General features: G+C 44.1%; 1 protein-coding gene across 1 annotated transcript in view; it reads right to left on the reverse strand.

The window, feature by feature from the left end:
- The window catches only part of LOC137376881 (mucin-6-like), a 316,041-nt gene that overhangs the window by 217,808 nt on the left and 74,703 nt on the right, over window positions 1-23,530 (reverse strand). The window contains exons 8-11 of the mRNA XM_068045837.1: window positions 17,782-17,967; window positions 15,132-15,331; window positions 10,298-10,388; window positions 9,467-9,706 (exon numbers count right to left, since the gene is read on the reverse strand). Of these exons, the coding sequence (XP_067901938.1) occupies window positions 9,467-9,706; window positions 10,298-10,388; window positions 15,132-15,331; window positions 17,782-17,967 (717 nt within the window). The remainder of the gene's footprint in view (window positions 1-9,466; window positions 9,707-10,297; window positions 10,389-15,131; window positions 15,332-17,781; window positions 17,968-23,530) is intronic.

Raw genomic sequence — 23,530 nt, forward strand, 5'->3', positions numbered from 1 at the left:
GAGACATCATGGCACTCATTCTCAAGGCGGACTCCTTGAATCTCTCTCCAATGATGCACAGTGCCTCTAGAATTGTTGACAGAACATCACACGCTTTGTGACGCTGCTCCAGAACAGACCTTTTCATGGATGACCTGCATCCCACCACCCCCCTCCTCCCCACAATCCCCACACTATTGCACATCCTGAGGCTCAGCATCTGTGTCCAGTTGAGCAGAGCATGGAGTGTCCTGTGCCTTCCATTTCAAAATTATAATTGTGCAGATGATCAAATTTCAGTTACTGGTGCCATCAATTTGCATGAGACAGTGTTATGTGTCATGTGGCTGTGTAATGTCTAATTTTGTCACCAGGATCTGGGAGACCGCCATCTCTCCATCTCCAATGGCCATGCACTCTGCCACTCTCCTGATTTCCATCGCCTCATTTTCAGTGTTCAGGCAATTACTGGAGGTCTACCTCTATCTCTTTTTCAAGTTCTGTGCTCTCATCTCCTGTACGTAGAGTTATGAGAGTGTAGAGGATGGAAGGATAATATTTGTGGAGGGTGACTGTGAGGGATGAGTGCGAGATAGCACTAAGATGAGGGTGCGTGGGAGTGTTAGCTGTTCAGATGGGGATGTGAGGAGGTACCTCGAGAGACAGGAATGGATGGAGCTGCAATGCTGTGCAGCAGAATGCTGTGGAAATCAGAATGTTGGAGTTAGCACTCACCTTTCCTGCCCCGATGAGGTCATTGAACCTTACAGCACTATATCCATCTGCGGGGCACCATGCTCCTCCTGCTGATCTCCTCAGCCATTTACATCTGCTTGGTTTCAGAGGCTGGCCTCTTCCGCTGGGAAGAGTGTTTCTCTGTAGACCCTTACAGCCTACAGCGTGATCTCCAGGGATGCCTGCAAGAACCCGAGTGCGGGGTTGTGGGGGGGGGTGTGGAGGGGGTTGTGGTGTGGAATCAGCCTTCCCACATTGAGACTTCTCCATTGCAGTTGCTCTCTCTGTCCTGATAGTTCTCCAATGGATCCTTTCTGACCCCTTACGTAGTCCTTTAAAATAGTGAGACTTGAAGAGTCAGGTGCGGGTCATGGTCACGTCCACTCACTCTGATTGTCCGGGAAACTGGAAGCGGAATGCTAATGCCATGGCTGAAATAAAAACCCATGACAAACCCTGCTTGATTAACTTTCAGGTTCCCAATCCGCTGCTGGCCTCTCCAGTTGAAAGTGGGACTAAATGTTAACGTTCTGCCCAAAGTATTTGTTTAATGTCTCTGCCATTTCCTTATTTCCCATTATATGATGATAAATTCAAGTGGTCGACTGTATAGGTGGAGAGATTAGACAAGCATATAGCAAAGGCAAACTGGTTCTAATGGGGGATTTTATCTTTCATATAGATTGAGCAAAGCAGAATAGCACATCCGAAAGGTAGTGAATCTCTTGAGTGTTTCGGAAATTGTTTTCTGCAACATTATGTCCTGGAACCAACAAGAGAGCATACCATATTCAATTTAGTAATGAGTAATCAGCCAGATTTAGTTAACGGCCTAATGGTGCATGAATCTTTATTTAATAGTAATCATAATATGATTGAGCCATGTTTGAAAGGAAGAAACGCAAAATAGCTACTAAGATTCCAGATATAGGCAAGAATAACTTCAATGCGATGATTCAGAGACTTTCCACAGTAAAATGAGCAAGTTTATTAGTGGGTAAACTGACAGAACATCAGTGAGAGATGTTCCAAAACAATTTAATTTGATATAGAACCAGTTTCTACCCTGAAGGGAAAGAGCTCTATTTACCCCAAAAAGGCCATGGCTGACTAAAGAGGTAAGAGACAATATAAAACGAAAGAAAAAGCATAAAAAAATAGCATTGATACTGGTGACTGGGAAAAATACAAAGAATAGCAAAGGGTAACAAAGCAGATAGTAAGATCTACAAAACGGGAGTAGTAAAAGAAACTTTCAAGGGATATCATAATCACCATAAAACGTGATTAAAAGATAAAAGGAAAGACTTGCATTGATTTAAATGCTTTTTATGACCACTGGATGTCTCAAAGCACTTTATAGCCAAATAAGTCACTGTTGTAATGCAGGAAACGCCACAGCCAATTAGTGCACAGAAAACTCCCATAAACAGCAATGTGATAATGGCTGGATAGTCTGTTTTTGTAATACTGATTGACAGATAAATTTAGGCCGGGACACGAGGGATAATTCCCATGCTCTTCTTCAAAATAGTGCTGTAGGACCTTTCACATTTTCTCGAGCAGGCAGATAGGGCCTTGGCTTAACATCTCATCCAAAAGACAGCACCTTTGACAGTGCAGCACTCCCTCAGTGCTGCACTGGAGAATCAGCCTTGATTTTTGTGTTCGCACCTTGGAGTGGAATTTTAAGCCAGAACCTTCTAACTCAGAGTCAAGCATGTTACCAACTGAGCCACAGCTGCCACTCAAATCATGCTTATATTAAGAATAAGAGGATGTTCAGGAGCAATGTGGGCCCCTTGAAAACTGATAATGATGTTATTGTCAATGAAAATAAGGAAATGGCAGACATGTTGAATAACATTTTGCATCAGTATTTACAGTTGAGGAAGACATCAGCATGCCAGACATCTCAAGAAACTGACACTGAATTGGGGCAGGGATGGGGACTCATCAAAAGTAACATAAGCAAAATAACAGCAATGAAGAAAAGAAAATCAGGGCACTTAGCAGAGACAAATCCTCAGGACCAGATGGTTTCCAACCCAACGTTTTAAAGAAGGTAGGTGAGAACATTGTAGATGCCCTAACTATAATCTTCCAAAGCTCTCTTGATTTGAAAACTGTTCTTTTAGATTAAAAAATTGCAGATGCCACTCCTCTATTTAAGAAAAGTGAGAAAGGGAAACCAGGGCATTATCAACCATTTAGCTTAACATCTTTTGTTGGGAAATTACTAGAGTTCATAATTGAGGATAGTGCGACTGAACACCTTGAAACTTTCCGCTGATCAGAGACAGCCAGCATGGATTTGTAAAAGGTAGGTCATATTTGACAAAAGTGATTGACTGTTTTAAAGAGGGGGCTACAGTAGCGGACAGGGGAATGTCGATGGATGCTATTTATATGGACTTCTGAAAGGCATTTGATAAAATCCCTCACAAGAATCTGTTAGCTAAAGTTGAAGTTCATGGAATTGAAGACAAATTATTAAATGTTTAGAAAATTAGCTGAGTGGAAAGAGGCAGAGAGTAGGGGTAATGAGCAGTCACTCTATATGGCAGGATTTGTCTAGTGACGCCCTGCAAGGATGAGTTTTGGGGCCTCGACTATTCACCATAATTATTAACTACTTAGTGTGATAGAAGTCACATTATCTAAATTCGCCAATGGCACAAAGATAGGTGGTATTGTAAGCAGTGCAGATGGAAGCATAACGTTACAAAGAGATATTGATAGAGTACATGAATGAACAAAACAGTGGTGAATGAATTTCAATGTACACAAATGTGAGATTAACCACTTTGGACCGAAAAAGTTAGAACAGGGTACTTTCCAAATGATGAAAAGCTAGAAACAGCAGAGGTCCAAAAAGACTTGGAATCCGGGTACATAGAGCATTAAAATATCATGAACTGGTACAGAAAATGATTTTAAAAGGCTAATACAATTCTGGCCTTTATATCTAGAGCACTAGAATACAAGGGGGGTAAAAGTCATGCTTCAGCTATATAAAGCCCTGGTTAGACCACATCTGGAGTAGTGTGAGTAGTTCTGGGTCTTGGCCTTGGAAGGAGTGCAGTGTAGATTTACCAGAATGATACATGGACCCCAAGGGTTAAATTACGAGGCGGGATTATAGGATTGTAATTCCCTAGAATTTAGAAGGTTAAGGGGTGATTTGATCAAAGTTCTCAAGCTATTAAGGGGAACAGATAGGGTAGGTAAGGAGCACCTACTTCAGCAGGTTGAAGAATCTGCAACTTAAGGGCACAGTCTAAAAATTAGAGCCAGACATTTCTGGATTGAAATTAGGAAACACTTCTGCATACAAAGGGTGGTGGAAGTTTGGAACTCTCTTCCCCAGAATGGAAATTTAAGCTGGATCAATTGTTAATTTGAAATCTGAGTTCAATAGATTTTTGCTAACCTGCGTTTTTAAGGGATATGGTCGCAGATCAGCCATGATCTCACTGAATGGCAGAACAGGCTCAAGGGACTCAATAGCCTACATCTGTACCTATGTTCATAAGAGTGCTGCCAGAGCAGTCTGGCAAGTGACTCCTGAGCAAGATAATTCGGTACCACTTGTGACCTGAACTTGGGAGGAGGTGAGAAATAAATTTGCTGGTCTATACAAGGATAGCAAGATAGGTGTGCTCACCCTCTGCAGAGGCAACTAATTAGCACTTCATAGTAAGTCTGAAGGTGCATTCCAGCAGGAGAGTTTACAGTGCTTTTCACACTATTTCATTTTGTCACTCATTTCTTCTTTGGCAAAGCTACACTTATTGTCCATCTCTTGTTGCTTTAAGAAGGTGATAATGGATCATCTTATTAAAATGATTGCATTACATTGAGAGACTTTAGGGTCATTAAAATTCAAACATATAGGGCTGAATCTTTGCCACAAAGGTGGGAAACAGGAGCCAGGTTTGTTTTCGGGTCAGAATCCTGCCTCTGGTTAAATCTGTGTCTGATTAAAATCCTGATTTTCATGTGGTGAGCCCTTAATTGATATGGAGATGGTTTCCTGTCCAATTAGAGCCAGTCGGGTGGGAACGGAGGTGGGTCAGATGAAGTGTGGGACTGATTTAAACTTCCAATTGCAGCCATCACTGAGGCTGCTGTTTGTCCTCAGGGAGAAATCTGCCGATTATGTCAAAGCCTTCCACAGCACCAGATGGAAGAGAGATGTCACAGGAGAGCCCTAGGCCTGGCACACAGGGCAGGGCTTCCCCTCTCTTCATCAATGTCGATCTGGATCTAATATTGGAGGTTGTGAGGGAGAGGAGGGAGGTCCTCTTCCTGGAGGGTGGCAGGAGGAGGCCACCAGGTTATGCGAGGCACTGAGTGGGTCACTGGGGTGTGCACTTACTGTTTTCCTCTCTCTGAATTGTATGAATGATGGCACTTTAAGCCAGGTGTCTGGGACATCTTTTATTGCTGCCGTGACAGGAAAAGTGGTATGAGGTGGTGAATGAGGTAATGGGAACCTCCATGGTGAGGGCAAAGCCTCTGGGCAGTAAGTGATTAGATGTTCCAGGTTGCGTTTTCTGCAAGTGTTAGTGCAGGTATCTCAGACTCTCTTCCATGTCATGCCCCTCAACCTGGGTGAGAGGGGCGCAGCTGAAATATTCCTGAATCAGGAGATCCCTGACATTCATGGCATCCTCACGAGTCCTTTGTGCCCTGAACCATGCCCAGGCACCTCGTTGTGCAGGAGGGACACCTCTCCATTCAGTGTTGTCTCCCTCCACCTCCAATTCCTCCTCTTCTCTCACTTCTTGCTCCTGCTCCTCCCCTGATGAGCTGCCTCTTTCCAGGACCTCACTGTCCTCCAGCTCTGACAAAGAGGGCATCAGTGACCTGCATGATGCAATGGTGTGCTGCTCTTTGTGAGATGCCACCAATGTCTGCAGCTGATCCTTGGCAGGAGCCAGAGGCGAAGAAGTTTAAAGTCGTAATGAATTTAATGGCTACTGGCATGGCATGTCGACCAGTACTGTGAGGTGCAAGGTCTCTGACGATGAGGGCATAGATCTCTGTGACCATCTGCCTGGGATTTTGCAGTCTCCTGCGGCACTGGGTCTCGTTCATCTCCAGGTAGCTCCATCTTCGGCGGTAGATCCTGTGGTGAGGGTATTGCCTCCGTTGCCCTCCTGCTCCATTTCCTCTCCTGCTGCTTGGAATTCCGCCCGTCCTGTAGAGATATGTTCCTCATCGCCACTGGGTCCAAGATCTAATAGTCAAGGCCCCATTGCCAGCTGCAGTCCTTTTTTTGGATAGGTGGCTGCCCTATTGTGTTTGGCAGCCTTGCCTCCTGCTCATCTGCCCCTGCAATGCCGGGGAAGGTGACAACCCCGTTCAATGCCCGAGGACTCTCTCTGCCATCTGCAGAGCACCAAGGGCACCTCCTTTGCAAATGCTGAGTCCCGCTTTGCCCTGCTGAACCTCTTATGTGCTGGGGTAATTCTCTGGGGAAGCCATGACTGGCTCCCCACTCTGTACCCACCACTTCAGCTGATCGGAAACAGACAGCTCCTGAAACCCATGTGCCCCCTTAAAAATTCAAACATCCCCCTCGAACAAGCTTTTCACAAGCTTCTTAAGTGGTTTAATTGGCCTCAATCAGGAGGCGAACGAGATCGCTGTCCCACCATCCCCCTGCTCTGGTGAACATTACTGGTGCTGGGAACGGGATCATGAAACTGACACATCGGCTGTCGCTGGTATTTCCGGGCCCCTGACGCCTCTGTTCCTGACCTCGGAGGAGCACAAAAATTCAGCCCACTGTGTGGGACGAGAGATAAATCAAAACCAAATCAGATATAGGTTTCACGTTCCTTTGCCTGAATGAAATTAGTGAATTCATTGGGTTTTTACAACAATACATTAATGTTTATCCAAAAGCTAAATACTGCAGATGCTGGAAATCTGAAAGTAAAAACAGAAAATGCTAGAAATACTCAACAGGCCAGGTGGCATCTGTAGAGCGAGAAACAGAGTTAACGTCTAATGAAAGGTCATCGACCTGAAACATCTCTGCAGATGCCGCCTGACCTGTTGGGTATTTGCAGATTTTATTTCACTATTTTCTGTTGTTATTTCAGATTCTCAGCATTTGCAGTATTTTGCTTTTGTATCTGATGAAGGAGGTATTGCTGGATCTGCTTTCTGGGAATGAGGTGGGTCAAGTGGGTCAAATAGCAATAGGAGAACATTTAGGGGACAGTGAACTTCGTGTCATAAGGTTTAGGTTGGCTACGGAAAAGGACAAGGAGCAATCTAGAATAAAAATAATTATTGGGGAGGGCCAATTTCAATGGGTGAGAATGTATCTGTCCCAGGTAAATTGGAACTAGAGATTGGCAGGCAAAACAGTAGTGGAACAATGGACTGCCTTCAAAGAGGATAATGTTCGGGGACAGTCAAGTACATTCTCACGAGAAGGAAAGGTAGGGCAAACAAAGCCAGTGCTCCCCAAATGGTGAAAGAGATTGAGAGTAAGATGAAGCAGAAAAAGAATGCATATGACAGATGTCAAGTTGATAATACAAGTAAAAACTAATCTGAATATAGAAAGTTCAGAGCGAAGTGAAAAACTAATAAAAGCCGCAAAGAGAGAGTACGAGAACAGATATAAGTAGGTAAGTCACCAGGACTGGAGGGCATGCATCCAAAGATACTGAGTGTGGAAATTGCAAAAGCACTGACAATAATCTGCCAATCCTCCTTGGATTCAGTGGTGGTGCCCGAAGACTGGACAACTGCAAATGTTCAAAAAGGATGTAAGGATAAGTGCAACAACTATACTACACTTCGATGGTGGGAAGATTTTTGAAAAGATAAACAGGGACAAAATTAACAGTCACTTGAACAAATGTGGACTAATTAAGGAAAACCAGCATGGATTTTTTAAAGGCAAATCGTGTTTAACTAACTTGATCGAGTTTTTTGAAGAGGTAACAGAGAGGGTTGATGAGGGTAATGCAGTTGATGTGGTGTACATGGACTTCCAAAAGGCATTTGATAAACAGGCTTGTCAGCAAAGTCAAAGCCCATGGAATAAATGGTACAGTGACAGCATGAATACAGCATTGGCTGAGTGACAGGAAACAAAGAGCAGTGGTGAATGGGTGTGATACAGATTGGAGGACCGTATATAGTGGGGATTCCCCAGGAGTCGGCACGAGGACCACTGTTTTCTTGATCGATATTAATAACCTAGGTTTGGGTGTTCAGAGCACAATTTCAAAATTTGCTGATAGCACAAAACTTGGAAGTATTATGAACTGTGACGAGGATAGCGATAAACTTCAAGAGGCCACAGCCAGGCTGGTGGTGTGGGCAGGCATGTGGCAGATGAAATTTAATGCAGAGAAATTTTAAGTGATATATTTTGGTAGGACGAATGAGGAGAAGCAATATAAAATAAAGGATACAATTCCGAAAGGGGTGCAGGACCAGAGGGACCTGGGGGTAAATTTGCACAAATCGTTGAAGGTGGCAGAGCAGGTTAAGAAAGTTGATAACAAGGCATACAGGATCCTGGACTTTATAAATAGAGGCATAGAGTACAAAAGCAAGGAAATTATGGTGAACCTTTATAAACGCTGGTTCAGCCTCATCTCAAGTATTGTGTCAAATTCTGGGCACCGCACTTTAGGAAAGATGTAAATGCATTGGAGAGAGTGCTGAAAAATTTTGAAAAGTGGTTCCAGGGTGAGGGACTTCAGTGACATAGATAGATTGGAGAAGCTTGGGCTGTTCTCACTAGAGAAGAGAAGGTTGAGAGGAGATTTGATAGAGGTATTCAAAATCATGAGGAGTCCAGACGAGTAGATGGAGAGAAATTGTTCCCAATGGCGAAAGGATCGAGAACCGGAGCACACTGACTTAAGATGAATGGCAAAAGAACCAAAAGCAACATGTGGAACTATTTTTTACACAGCAAGTGGTTAGGATCTGAAAGGCACTGCTGAGAGTGTGGTGGAGGCAGGTTCATGCGTGGCTTTCAAAAGGGAATTGAACCATTATTTGAAGAGAAAACATTGCAAGGCTATGAAGAAAGGGTGGGGTTGTGGGACTGGCTAAGTTGCTCTTGCAGATAGCTGGCACGGACATGAAGGGACAAATGGCTCCTTCTGTGCTCTAACCATCTTATGATTCTATGATTTAACATTGATAGATGGAAAGTCACGCTTATCACAACCCAGACACACTAATCTCTGCATCTAAATTTCTGATATGTGCTCCTGTTGTGCAAAATTCTGCTCCGGGAGAAATAAATCATATAATTTAACCCCTTGAGAGGTTTTGGGTGAAAGAGCCATTTCACCCAAATAATCTATTCCTTTTTAATAGTGAATCTATCTAGCTGCCTTCTAACTGCATCCTTCAATTTCACCAGATGTGCAGCTTATTGTTTCTTGACCGATTTTTGTTATTAATTTAAATGGTCTTTCCTGATAACTTGTTACACAACCGAATTATCTTTTGAATAACAACATCTGCCTGACTTTTCCTTTTCACTCCTAATTTTCCTTGGATTTACTTACTGCTGTAGAATTTAACAAAACAGAGGAAATATTCTTAAATGAAAAATGGTAAAATGTATTTTCTCTGTATAATTCTCCAAGCCAGGCATTCGTTTTGAATTTGGATTTCTGGTTGAATTTAATGCTTATCCATGATACTTATTTAACCTATTTTAGTAATGAGATTTCTGATTGTTGAGTGTACTCACCAATTTGTGGCATGGTTGAAACACATCACTGTCAATTATTTTACATCGTTTTTCTGCCCAGGACTTACGATATGGATTTTTGATACATGGATATACAACTTCAGTCACATCATCACACATCGGATCTTCTTTCCAAGAATTTACAAAGCTCGATAAAGTGAAAGCTGAGTATAGGCTCCGAGTTATCAATTCATCTTTTATATTACCATTGGCATTGCCGCAGAGTCCACAAACTGAAAACTGAGAACATGTAAGAATGTTATTCAATTTTAATGCCTACATGTTATTGAGTATACATGCCTTTTGGAATTCAAATATACCAATTATTATAATAGGGAGAGTCAATTATCTGTTATTAACAGAAGGAACCCCAATGACAGATGATGGCAGATAACTGACTCTCCCAGTATACTGATCTTGTATATATCAAATAGCAAAGTCCCAAGATAATCAAAGAAAAAAGTACACACAAATAGCCTAAAGCAAATTTATTCTTTTTCTGGGCTGAGATTGATTTATGTCAGACATGAGAAGATTTATGTTAGGGGGTTTGTGTAATCAGACAGTATCATATGTAGGGTTCTGGCCGATAAATGGAATGCGAATAATACAGATTCCACTGATGACTTTTGGGTGTAGTGGCATACTCTACACATGGCTAGAATGAAACAACTGCAATGGGGAGAAACAAAAAACTAAAAGGTAATTCTCCCTATAAAATTGACAAATCTAATGTCCCAACTTTAAGACATTGCATTTCAGGCACATTTTCTTCCTGGACAGGTTATCTACTAGAAGTGGACAAATCTTTTGCCCAGTCCACTGACCAACATGACCTTGACTCATTTTCTTAGGTTTAGGCTTGTTACATAAGCAGGACAGGCTCCCATTGGGATCCCTGTCACACAGGTAGAGCATGCCACTGATGGCAAGGGAAATGAGATGGTGCTACAGCAGGACTGGTGTCAAACCTACCTGCTTTAAACATATATGTTCATCATATCAGTGGTGGGAGTGACCACAAAATAGCCCTTGCGAAAACAAAGTCTCATCTTTGCAGTGAGACAGTGAAGACACCCTCCAAAAGTAGGCATCCATAATGCACTGTGAGCTATCAGCAGCAGCAGATTTGGTACACCTCTACAATCTGTAACATCATGACTTGCATATCCCTCACTGTTTGATCACCATCAATCCAGGTTCAATGGGGACTGTTGAAAGATATGCCAAGAGCATCATCGGGCTTCCCTTAGAATGAGCCAAAGACCTACAAAATTCTGACAGGGCTCGACGGGGTGGATGCAAGAAGGATGTGAGTCTAGAACCAAGGGACACAGTCTCACAATAAGGGACAGGCCATTTAGGATTGAGATAAGGAGGAATTTCTTTGCTCAGGGGAGGCAGTGGCGTAGTGATATTGTTACTGGACTAGTAACCTAGAGACCCAGGGTATTGCTCTGAGGACTGGGTTCAATCCCATCACAGCGGAAAGTGGAATTTGAATTAAAAGCTAGTCTAATGTCAGCCATGAAGCCATTGTCAATTGTTGCAAGAATCCATCTGGTTCACTAATGTCCTTTGGAGAATGAGATCTGCTGTCCTTGCCTGGTCTGGTGTACATGTGATTCCAGACCCACAGCAAAGTGGTTGACTCTTAAATGCCCTCTGAAATTGCCTCGCAAGCCACTCAGTTGTATCTAACTGCTACAAAGCCAATAAAGAATGAAACTGGACAGACCAACCGGCATCGACCGAGGCACCGGAAACGACAACGGCAAACCCAGCCACGTCGACCCTGCAAAGTCCTCCTTACCAACATCTGGGGGCTTGTGCCAATGTTGGGAGAGCTGTCCCACAGACTAGTCAAGCAACAGCCTGACATAGTCATGCTCACTGCATCATACCTTACAGTGTCCCAGATACGATCATCACCATCCCCGGGTATGTCCTGTCCCACCGGCAGGACAGACCCAGCAGAGGTGGCAGCACAGTGGTATACAGTCAGGAGGGAGTTGCTCTGGGAGTCCTCTACATCAACACCAGACCCCATGACGTCTGATGGCATCGGGTCAAACATGGGCAAAGAAACCTCCTGCTGATTACCACCTACCTCCCTCCCTCAGCTGATGAGTCAGTACTCCTCCATGTTGAACACCACTTGAAGGAAGCACTGAGGGTGACAAGGGCACAGAATGTACTCTGGGTGGGGGACTTCTATGTCCATCACCAAGATTGGCTCGGTAGCACCACTACTGGCTGAGTCCTAAAGGATGTAGGTGCTAGATTGGGTATGCGGCAGGTGGTGGGGGAACCAACAAGAGGGAAAAACATACTTCACCTCGTCCTTACCAATCTGCCTGGCGCAGATGCATCTGTCCATGACAGTATTGGTAGGAGTGACCCTGCCTTCACATTGCGGATACCCTTCACATTGCGGATACCATCCATTGAGCTGTGTGGGCACGACGACCATGCTAAATGGGGTAGATTTTGAATAGATCGAGCAATGCAAAACTGGGCATCGATGAGGCGCTGTGGGCTATCAGCAGCAGCAGAATTGTACTCAATCACAATCTGTAATCTCATGGTCCAACATATCCCCCACTCTACCATTACCATCAATCTGGAAGACCAACCCTGGTTCAATGAAGAGTGCAGGAGGGCATGCCAGGAGCAGCACCAGGTATACCTCAAAATGAGCTGTCAAACTGGTGAAGCTACAACCCAGGACTACTTGCATGCCAAACTGCGTAAGCAGCATGCGATAGACAGAGCTAAGCAATCCCATAACCAACGGATCAGATCTAAGCTCTGCAGTCCTGCTACATCCAGTGGTGGTGGACAATTAAACAACTAACAGGAGGAGGTGGCTCCACAAATATCCCCATCCTCAATGATGGGGGAGCTCAGCATATCAGTGCGAAAGATAAGACTGAAGCATTTGCAACCATCTTCAGCCAGATGTGCCGAGTTGCTGATCCATCTCGGCCTCCTCCTGAAGTCCCCAGCATCACAGATGCCAGACTTCAGCCAATTCGATTCACTCCGCGTGATATCAAGGAACGACTGAAGGCACTGGATACTACAAAAGCTATGGGCCCTGACAATATTCCCGCAATAGTACTGAAGACCTGTGCTCCAGAACTTGCCGTGCCCCTAGCCAAGCTGTTCCAGTACAGCTATGACAGTCGCATTGACCTGGCAATGTGGAAAATTGCCCAGGTATGTCCTTTACACAAAAAGCAGGACAAGTCCAACCCGGCCAATTACCGGCCCATCAGTCTACTCTCAATCATCAGTAAAGTGATGGAAGGTGTCATCGATAGTGCTATCATGCAGCACTTGCTTAGCAATAACCTGCTCAGTGATGCTCAGATGGGTTCTGCCATGGCCAATCAGCTTCTGACCTCATTACAGTCTTGGTTCAAACATGGACAAAAGAGCTGAACTCAAGAGGTGAGGTGAGAGTGACTGCCCTTGACATCAAGTCAGCATTTGACCGAGTATGGCATCATGGAGCCCTGGCCCAACTGGAGTCAATGGGAATCAGGGGGAAAACCCTCCGCTGGTTGGAGTCATACCTAGCGCAAAGGAAGATGGTTGTGGTTGTTGGAGGTCAATCATCTCATCTCAGTATCCTGCAGGAGTTTCTCAAGTTAATGTCTTAGGCCCAACCATCTTCAGCTGCTTCATCAATGACCTTCCTTCAATCATAAGGTCAGAAGTGGGGAGGTTTGCTGATGATTGCACAATGTTTAGCACCACTCATGAGTCCTCAGATACTGAAGCAGCCTTTATAGAAATGAAGCAAGACCTGGACAATATCCAGGCTTGGGCTGATAGATGGCAAGTAACATTTGCGTCACACAAGTGCCAGGCAATGACCATCTCCAACAAGAGAGAATCGAACCATCTCCCCCTTGACATTCAATCGCATTATGATCACTGAATTCCCCACTATCAATATCCTGGGGGTTACCATTGACCAGAAACTGAATATACCATGGCTACATGAGCAGGCCAGAGGCTAGGAATCCTGCGGTGAGTAACTCACCTCCTGACTCCCCAAAGCCTGTCCACCATCTACAAGGCACAAGTCAGGAGTGTGATGGAATACTGTCCACTTGCCTGGATGGGTGCAGCTCCAACAACACTCAAGAAGCTTGACACCATCCAGGACAAAGCAGCCCGCTTGATTGGCACCCCATCTACAAACATTCACTCCCTCCATCACCGATGCACAGTCACAGCAGTGTGTACCATCTACAAGATGCACTGCAGCAATGCACCAAGGCTCCTTTGACAGCACCTTCCAAACCTGTGATCTCTACCACCTCGACAGACAAGGGCAGTGAATGCATGTGAACACCACCACCTGCAAGTTCCCCTACAAGCCACACACCATCCTGACTTGGAACTATATCACCGTTCTTTCACTGTCACTGACTTAAAATCCTGGAACTCCCTTCCTAACAGCACTGTGGGTATACCTACCCCACATGGACTGCAGTGGTTCAAGAAGGCAGCTCACTACCACCTTCTCAAGGGCAATTCGGGATGGGCAATAAATGCTGGCCTAGCCACATCCCATGAATGAATAAAAAAACAGAAATGGTGAATTTTTGGAATTCTCTGCCCGAGAGGGCTGTGGCGGCTCAGTTGCTGAGTATTTTCAAGACTGAGATTGACAGATTTCTACATATTAAAACATCAAGGGATATGGGGAGAGTGCAGGAAAATGATGTTGAAGTCGAAGGTCAGCCATGATCTTCATTGAATGGCGGAGCAGGCTCGAAGGGCTGAATGGCCTACTCCTGCTCCTATTTGTTATGTTCTTATGTTCACAGGGCCTTTCATATGTATAATGATAGTACCCAGTTCTATCTTTCAGCTTCCTTCATTGACCCAAACATTGTTGTCACACTCTCAAACTGCCTGCCTGATATCAAGAGCTAGATGAGACTGAACTTCCTTCAGCTGAGTGGAGGCAAGACTGAAATGATGGCTGGACGTTCACCTGTAGCAGGGGGCTGCTGGCAGCAGGCTGAGCGGGCTTCACTGTGGCTTAACTCAGCCCCAACATTAACATCCCGCCTCCGGTTTTCCTGACCAGTCACAGAGTGTGAGTGTGATAGCGAGCCACATATGTGAATGGGAGAATTTCTATTGAAAGGGATCCCAGCATGACTGCATCCTGCATTGGATGCAAATGATTCTGCAAGAATAACACTGGAAGTGAGACATGGAAAGGTTGCCCCCAGTTCTCTGGAGGTGATGCTCGAAGCAGTGAGGCCTTGCAGGAAAGTGCTGTTTCCCATGGGCAGGAGGACGAGGGCATCCACAAGCAAACCGAAGAGATGTGGCTGGAAGTTGCAGCAGCGGTGAGCAGCAGGAGAATTCGAATGCACTGCTGCAAAAAGCTGAATGACCTCATAAGGTCAGGAAAGCTGAGCTCACATAAAGCTATCAGGTGCCAACCCCTACACTCTGACTTCTCCAGCATTCTCCTGCACAGCACTCCTCAAAGCAGCACATTTTGCAGCTGCACTCATTCCTCTGTCATGAGGCACATCCTCACATTCCCTTCTGAACAGCCAACACTCACACTCATCTTAGTGCCATCTCACACCCATTCCTCATAGTCACCCTTCACTATCCTTCCAACCTCTCTACACATTCTATTTCCACACGCATAGCTCTCTGCTTTCTCGCCTTGCAGGAGAAGAAAGCACACAATTCCAGAGGAAGGAAGAGAACCAGGGTTGGCCTTCCAGTTGCCTGCTGCAGAGGGGGAGGCGTGGGAGATCGGCAGGGTGGCAAAATCCATAAACGCAGGCAATGGAGAGGTGGGGGCCTCCCAGATACCTGGTGACAGAATTAGCTATCAGATGGCCACTTGGCACATAACAGTAACTCATGTTGAATTTTTGTCACCACGAAATGAAATGCCAAGATTTGCACATGATAGACTTTGATCCTTTCTCCATGTCAGTTCTAATTCACATCTTTTATCTCCCATAGGTCCTTCAAGGGTGATGAAGAGCTGTAGTGGGAAGAGGCTGAGGAGTACTCAGAGGTGGGCAAGCACTCTGAGGGTGCAGCCTCATATAACTCACGTGCATCCTCCACCAGCACAGAAACACACCCTGTTGGGGCCTCCAATATCGATGGCTATGTTGTCACATGGTGAGGTGCACATCACATGTATTCAGGAGAAGGTGCTGGAGACAGGGACAGCATTGGAGAGTGCGGGATTGTCCAAGATCTGCTCAGCTGCCTCGGAGGTCATCCATGAATCAGGAATTTGTGCAGCAACAGTGTGCTTCTGTCAGTATTTCCAGAGGCAGTGCACACCCTCGGAGAGAGATTGGAGGAATCCATCTCTAGCATGAGTGCCATGTCTCAGGCATTTGTGCTGATACTCACCTCCATGGAAGACCAGCCTCCTGCTTGGAGACTCAGACACAGTAGGCAAGCAAGCGTATCCTAGCCCTGATCAAAGGCCTGCACACTCAGTCTGTCACTTTAAACAGGATGGAGGAAAGCCTCATCTTGGCCATTCAACGCCTCACTGAAGTGCAGCAAAGTGCTCTCCAGCTCTTGGCTAGCAGGGAAGTGCAGGTGGGCCATGAGAGGGAAGATGGAGAAAAGGTACAGGGCAGTGGGGACTCTTTACAAGATGCTTTCACTTCTCAGCCCTTGCCCCCACTCCCTCAGACAGAGCCCCACGTGCTGCCAATGGCCCTGATGACTGAGTGTGCTCCGGCACAGGTGCAGGTGGGCAGTCTTTGGCGGGACCATCAAGGGCTCCAAAACCCAGAGGGCATCCGCCATGGGCATCTCAGCTGTCAGATTAAGGAAACAACTAGCCTGGGAAATAAGGGTTGGTGTGGGGGCTCAGGGGAGTGAGACAGATTAGAGAATGGGGTTTGGGAGTATCATAGAATCATGGAATGGATACAGCACAGAAGGAGGCCTTCTGGCCCATCTCGCCCGTGCCAGCTCTCTGCAACAGCAACTCAGCTGGTCCCCTCTCCCACTCTTTTCCTGTAACTAAGAAATGTGGGAAAGAGAACTGGGTAATTGAGTGAGTTTTGTAGGTGTGGTTCCCAGTATTTCCTGTAGAGCTGGGAGCAGCAGTAGCACAAGCAACAGCAAGATGGTGAGTAGGTGTGACACTGGGAGAGGAACAACTAGTAAAGGTCTGAGTGAAACATGGGAAGTTACTGTGTGTAAATAGTGAAAATTTGTTTTCACCTGTCTGCAAATAGGTAATTAAGGGATAGAGATTGAAAATTCTCACTGCACATGTACAATTATATGTCCTAATTCTACATCACAAACTCCAAACACCACTGCTCATGGAGGGCTGGGAGAGGAAGAGAGCAGCGTGACAGAGCCACAAGCTGCAGCTTACCCACTCTCTCAGGGCAACAAACCCCTATATATGACCCCAGGTTTGACACCACTGCCTCAACTGTCAGCTCCTTGCTTGGAATTTTGCAGAAATTATAACTGGTTCATTGATAATTGGGAAGAGGCAGTTTGGCCAACATTGTGGATCAAATTTGAGTGTGCTGTATGCCAGGCGGTGGGCAGACGCAAATGCAGGAGGAGAAAGCACAACCAACAGCAGAAATGTGGGAAAGAGGACTGGATAATTGAGTGAGTTTTGGAGGTGTGGTTCCCAGTATTTCCTGTAGAGCTGGGAGCAGCAGTAGCACAAGCAACAGCAAGATGATGAGTAGGTGTGACACTGGGAGAGGAGCAACTAGTAAAGGCCCAGAATAACGCTTTGGAGCTGGGAGAGGCAAGCTTTCCCTAGCATTTCTTCAGCAGCATTCAGTGTTCCCTTTAAAGACCACTGTTCAGGGTACTGTAGAACTGGAAAACTAGTCAGAGCTTGTACAGAGCATTCTTCACCACATACTTTTTTGTCGAAGGTTCCTGAATCAGGTGCAGGACCCTTATTTGCATATTTAAAGTAATCTTATGCTGATTTCAGGGAGCCACCAGAGATGCCTGTAAAGCAGTGAGGATCAATATGGATTTTGCCATGCTGCCGATGCCGACTGTATAAATCGGTACCCAGAAGTTAGTATACTTTGAACTAACTTCATGTCCAATAAACAGGGAACTGGCATACACCCAAGTATGTCCAAGTAACATTTACTGAATGCGGCCCAGGTCACGTGTCAGGTTGTAAAATCAGGCCCAGCAGAGAATTAGAGTTTGACACTCTGCTCTCAATATACCCATATCCATTTGTGCCCACAAAAATACATATATAACTCTAGGGACTGTTGTTTAATTACCTTTGATGGTCCAGCAATCTGGATATAAGTATTCATCTTTAAGTTCCATGTAACTATTAGTTGAAGACTTTCAAGGTTTCCAAAATAAAATATTAGATACATCTGATTTTGAACCACAGTGAATTCATCAGTTGCATTTTCTGGTATGACTTTGTAAGTGCCATCTGTCATTTTGATGAGAAATTTCTGAAAGAAAAATACAAATCAATGATACGTATTTGTTTGATCACAGAAGCTACTTCTATTTGTTTTAATAAATGCACAATTCCACTCAGCATGACAATTTAATTGTAATCAATAAACACCATTGAACAAAAGAGAAACAAATGAGGAAGAAACTAATGAGGAAGAAGTTGATGAGCAATCCTGCACTCCTTGCTCAAGGAATGGGTGTAACTAAAAACAACTGCAATCAGGACATCTCACAAAACTGACACTATTTGTTGATGCTGAGACCAGGGAGACTTCCAGAAATTGTGCTCAATGTTGCTGACTGTATCTTCCAGCAACAAGTGATGGGTTAACTCTGTATTAAAAACGCTACATGAATGAAAAAAGAGATCCATGTAGTGAGACTGCAATAAAATTCCATAACAAGCTAAAGTGTATGAAGGTTTGGCAGATTCCTGTACAGATTTTGGATTTACTTAATCTAAGCACATTCAATAGCATTACTATTGCTGAATCCTCCACCATCATCATCCTGGGTGTCACCAATGAACAGAAACATACCTGAACCAGACACATAAATACTATGGCTTCTAGAACAGGCCAAAGGTTGGGAATTCTGTGTTGAGTAAATTACCTCATGACTCCCCAAAACAAGTCAGAGGTGTGATGGAATACTCTCCACTTGCCTGGATGAGTGCATCTTCAACAACACTTAGGAAACGTGACACTATCCAGGACAAAGCAGCCCACTTGATCGGCACCCCATCCACCAGCTTAAACATTTACATCCTCTACCACCAATGCACAGTGGCAGAAGTGTGTACCATCTACAAGATGCACTACGGAAACTCACCACGCCTCCTTTGACAGCACCTTCCAAACTCATAACCTTTGCTACCTAGAAGGACAAGGGCAGCAGACACATGGAAACACCATCATTTGCAAGTTCCCCTCCAAGCCACACATGATCCTGACTTGGAAATATATCACTGTTCCTTCATTGTCACTGGATCAAAATCCTGGAAGCCCCTACCTAACAGCACTACTGGTGTACCCACACCAGATGGACTGCAGTGGTTCAAGAAGGCAGCTCACCTTCTCAAGGGCAATTCGGGATGGCCAACACATGCTGGACTTGTCAGCAACATCCACATCCCATGAAACAAATAAAAAATGGCTGAATGTAGTTAAGGAACAGGAGGCAGGAGGGAACTAAGGATGGGGTTGCCTGAAGTAACAGTTCAGGGATGGAGGAAAATTCATTGCTGTAGAGGCTCTGGGTATGATCAGATAGGTAATATCTGTGGCGCAGTGGTTAGCACTGCAGCCTCACAGCTCCAGGGACCCGGGTTCGATTCCGGGTACTGCCTGTGCGGAGTTTGCAAGTTCTCCCTGTGTCTGCGTGGGTTTTCTCCGGGTGCTCCGGTTTCCTCCCACAATCCAAAAGACTTGCAGTTTGATAGGTAAATTGGCCATTATAAATTGTCACTAGTATAGGTAGGTGGTAGGGACAGGTGGGGATGTTTGGTAGGAATATGGGATTAGTGTAGGATTAGTATAAATGGGTGGTTGATGTTCGGCACAGACTCGGTGGGCCGAAGGGCCTGTTTCAGTGCTGTATCTCTAATCTAATCTAATAATATGAAACCAAATGAGGGAAATCCCACTCAGAAGAATTAATAGGATGTTGTGGTCATCTCTGTTGAAGGCTGCAAAGGTTGAGGAGGGATAATGCATCATGGTCACAGTCATAGAGAACATTGCTGTGACTTTAGTTAGGGCCATTTTACTGCTCATACATCTGTATTATTAAAGTTTCTTTATTGGTATCTATTGCCATTCTTGGGGGCTTTCCCATTAAGGTTCTGCTCACATCTGCTATTCTATACTATTTCATACTTTGTTATGTTTTGCATTTGTTCAGTCACTTCAGTTATGTCCTTTCGCAGTTCAATATAAAATCAAAGATATCTCCTACCTTAGCATCACCTGGAAACTTGGGCATATTTGCCTCTATTTCCAAATCCAGCTCAAAGTTAATTGAGAAGCTGCTGCATTAGCAACAGTTCCTGAGAGATACCACTGGTCACTGCTCAAACTCAGCTAACTGCCTCCTATCTCCCAATTTGCTATCCATTTCATGAGGTACTTTCAATTCCTTATACTCTATTCTGAGCTAGTATGCTCTTATTAAATGCCTTTTGAAAATTCATCTATTATATATTAAAATGCAAAATGGGACACCACAAGATCCTCGACAGTACCTGGTATACCTCAACAATACCTGCTGTAATAGGTAATTGCAATGATAAGTTAGGTAATGTTGTATCCCTTTGATTGTAACAGTGTAAAAATCCATGCAGTTATACATCCTAACCAGTGGGCAGTGTACTGCAATTTCTGCCTTTCGAAGACTCAAACAATCCCATTTAATTTTTTTTCCACAAAATTACAGTTTAAAAGAAATATTTGCACGGAAAGTTCCTCTTTATTACCCAGACATTTTTCTTTCAATGCTCTGCCTCGACTCAACAAAAAACTCCTTTGAAAATTTCTTTGACAGTACAGACTTACAAAGTGTCCTTCAGAATTCTCCCCACTTCCTGACTGCTTGTGGCTACTGGCATTGTGGAGAGACCCCACTGTTTGCACAGTAATTCTCTGTAAAGAAGCACAATGTGGTGAGGCATCACTGACCCTCATCCCACTGTCAAATCACTTTTCAAACTGGCCCCACACTTGCTGCATCACTTTGCCAGATGCACCGATAATCCCAAGTGCTTTTATGAGCCCCAATCAGAAAGACCATCTTCCCCCACCATCCCACCCAGTGTTTTAAACAGCTCAGGTTAGAAGGGCTGTATTACTCCAGCTCCCATCCAGCAATGGAATAGCATAACAACAACTTGCAATTATACAGCACCAGTAATGTAGAAAAAATATCCCAAGCACATCAGACAAATGTTGACACCAAGGCAAAGGAATAGATATGAGGGATGTCTAAAAGTTTAGTTGAAGAGTTAGGTTTTAAGGAGAGTCTTAAATGAGGAGAAAGAGATGGAAGCACTTAGGGAAGAAATTCTAGAGCATGGGGGCCTAGACAATTGAAGGAAAGGTCGCCAATGATGGGGCAAAGAGAGTCAGAAATGCAATGCAGGCCAGAGATATGGGAACGCACTGGATTGTAGGTGGAGGTTACACAGTTAGGAAGGATCAAGGTCATAAAGGGATGAAGATTTGAAATTGGAGGTGATATAGGTCAGAGAGCACAGGAGTGAATGTTGAGCAGGACTTGGTGCAGATTAGTATGCAGAATGTTTGATGAGCTAAAGTTTGTGGATTGTGAAACATGCAAGGTCTGTCAGGATAATATTGGAATAGTCCAGTCTGGAAGTGGCAAAAATATGAATAAGAGTTTTTGCAGAAGATGGACTGAGGCAGGGATGAAATTGAGAGAGATGTTACAGAGATGGATTAATTGGTCTTTATGATGAAGAGGATATGGGGTTGAAGTCAAATAGGACACTGAGGTTAGAAAAGTAAGCTTCAACCTGAAGTGATGGCCAGAGAGAGGGATGGAATCAATGGCAGATGTACAAAGTTTGTTGCAGGACCCCAAGACTTCAGTTTTCTCAATATTTAGCTGGAGGACATTGCAGCTCATCTAGAACTGGATATCGGAGAAGCAAGCCGACAGCACAGAGGTATTCGAGGAATTGAGAGAGGTGGTGGTGAGGTAGTGCTGGGTGTCATAAGTTTCTCCCACCCCAATCATTGTGCATGTGAAACTGTTATGATCCTGGTGGGTGTTTTCAGGAAGTATGCGTTGTGTCTTTAAGTCAGCAAAGGACCAGTACTGCTTTAAGAACCAGCCAGTCTCATCGGTTAACAGGAGTTATAGAGAAGGTGCATTCTGGTTGCCATTGGATACAATCCTACAGAGAGGGAATCAAATAATTTCAACTAGTGCATCATGGTTGCCTTGGACACAGCCACTCAGAGACTAAGGATCAAGATACAATGTTGCGATTATCTTTTGAACTGTTTTTTTTAGTGGAGACAGACTGTTATAACTGACAGACAGCTGGACCAGCATGAACAGAACAGAGATCTCTGATAATATAAACTGAAGGAAGAGAAGTTAGAGTGTGACAATCTACTATCCCTCAAAAAATTCTAAAGCCAAATTGAGTCATTGAAAAATGTTTGCGAATGGTTGATCTATGGTTGTCATCGCTGGATGAACGAGGAGTTGAAGCTTTGGATATTGGACTTTTTTTTTATTCCCATCGGATGGCTGCGAGGACTTCAAGCAACCTTGGACTGTTCTACATTGGAAGATTCCACTTCGGCAGGAACGTAAATCTGCACGGACTTTATCGTACTTACTTTTTAAAAGAATGTCGTTTATATCTTAGTAGTGTTTAAGAATTTAGTTTTTCCAATTAAACAGTTAATTTGTTGATCTAAAGACACCTGGTTTGGTTTGGCTCATTCAGGGGTTAATAGATGGTTCAATTTAGCTGTGGTTTTCTTTAATTCAGAAAGATTAAAGTGATATGTTAGGCGATCTGTGGAGAGATGGGAATGAATCAGCAGTGCGTTTCTCCCACCGCAATCAGAATCATATATTTTGACTGGGGGCTTTGTCTTGAGTGGTCAGTCATAACATATTAATTGGGGGCTTGCTCGAGATTGAATCATATTTTAATTAAGCGGCTCGCATCTGGGATTAGAATCAGACTAATTTGAAGGGATCACATTTGGAATCATGTTAATTACTCATTCCTGGGATAACATATTAAATTTGGGTCTTGCATTTGGCATCATATTTATTTGCTTTCGCGTCTGGGATCATAGCAATTGAAAACTCGATTGTTGGGATCTAAATCTAATGCCAATTACGAAGAAATAAAAGAACCAGTTCTCTTGTACAATAAGGTACAGTCTATACCATAATAATAGCATTAGTGGTTGCAGTAGAGTTTTTGGGAAAGCAGAATGTTTCCCTGAGTGACTTGATAAATTTAACTAAGAACAAATTAAAAGAATAGGTAGCGAAACTGGGGTTGGAATTGAAATTAGGTACCAAAAAAAGCAGAGATAATTGACAAAATAGCTGAACATCTGGAATTAGTAGAAGAAGATGATGATGATGGTGATGCTGATGAAGGGCAATACGAGGATCAAGAAAGTAGTAGGTCCGAGAGTGATGCAGTGGTATTGGCTGGGATTCAGTTAGAAATGAAAAAACTTGAGGTGGCAAAAAGAAAACTTGAACAAGAGAAAGAAACAGCAATAGCATTGGAAAGACTTAAGCTTGAATTTCAGAAAGAGGAAAGGAAGAAAGAAATGGTATTTAAGTTAAAAGAGGTGGAACTAAGACAAAAGGGTAGTCTTCAAACGAGGGAAAATTTGGGTCAGGAAGAATCTGAGTTTAGATCAGGTCCCAGCGAAAGTTTGTTTAAATTTATACAGGCTCTTCCTAAGTTCGAGGAAAGGGACATAAAAGCGTTTTTCATATATTTTGAAAAAATAGTCAAACAGATGAAATGGCTGAAAGAAAACTGGATACTGC

The sequence above is a fragment of the Heterodontus francisci genome, chromosome 14, assembly GCF_036365525.1.
Source record: "Heterodontus francisci isolate sHetFra1 chromosome 14, sHetFra1.hap1, whole genome shotgun sequence".
Taxonomy (NCBI): domain Eukaryota; kingdom Metazoa; phylum Chordata; class Chondrichthyes; order Heterodontiformes; family Heterodontidae; genus Heterodontus; species Heterodontus francisci.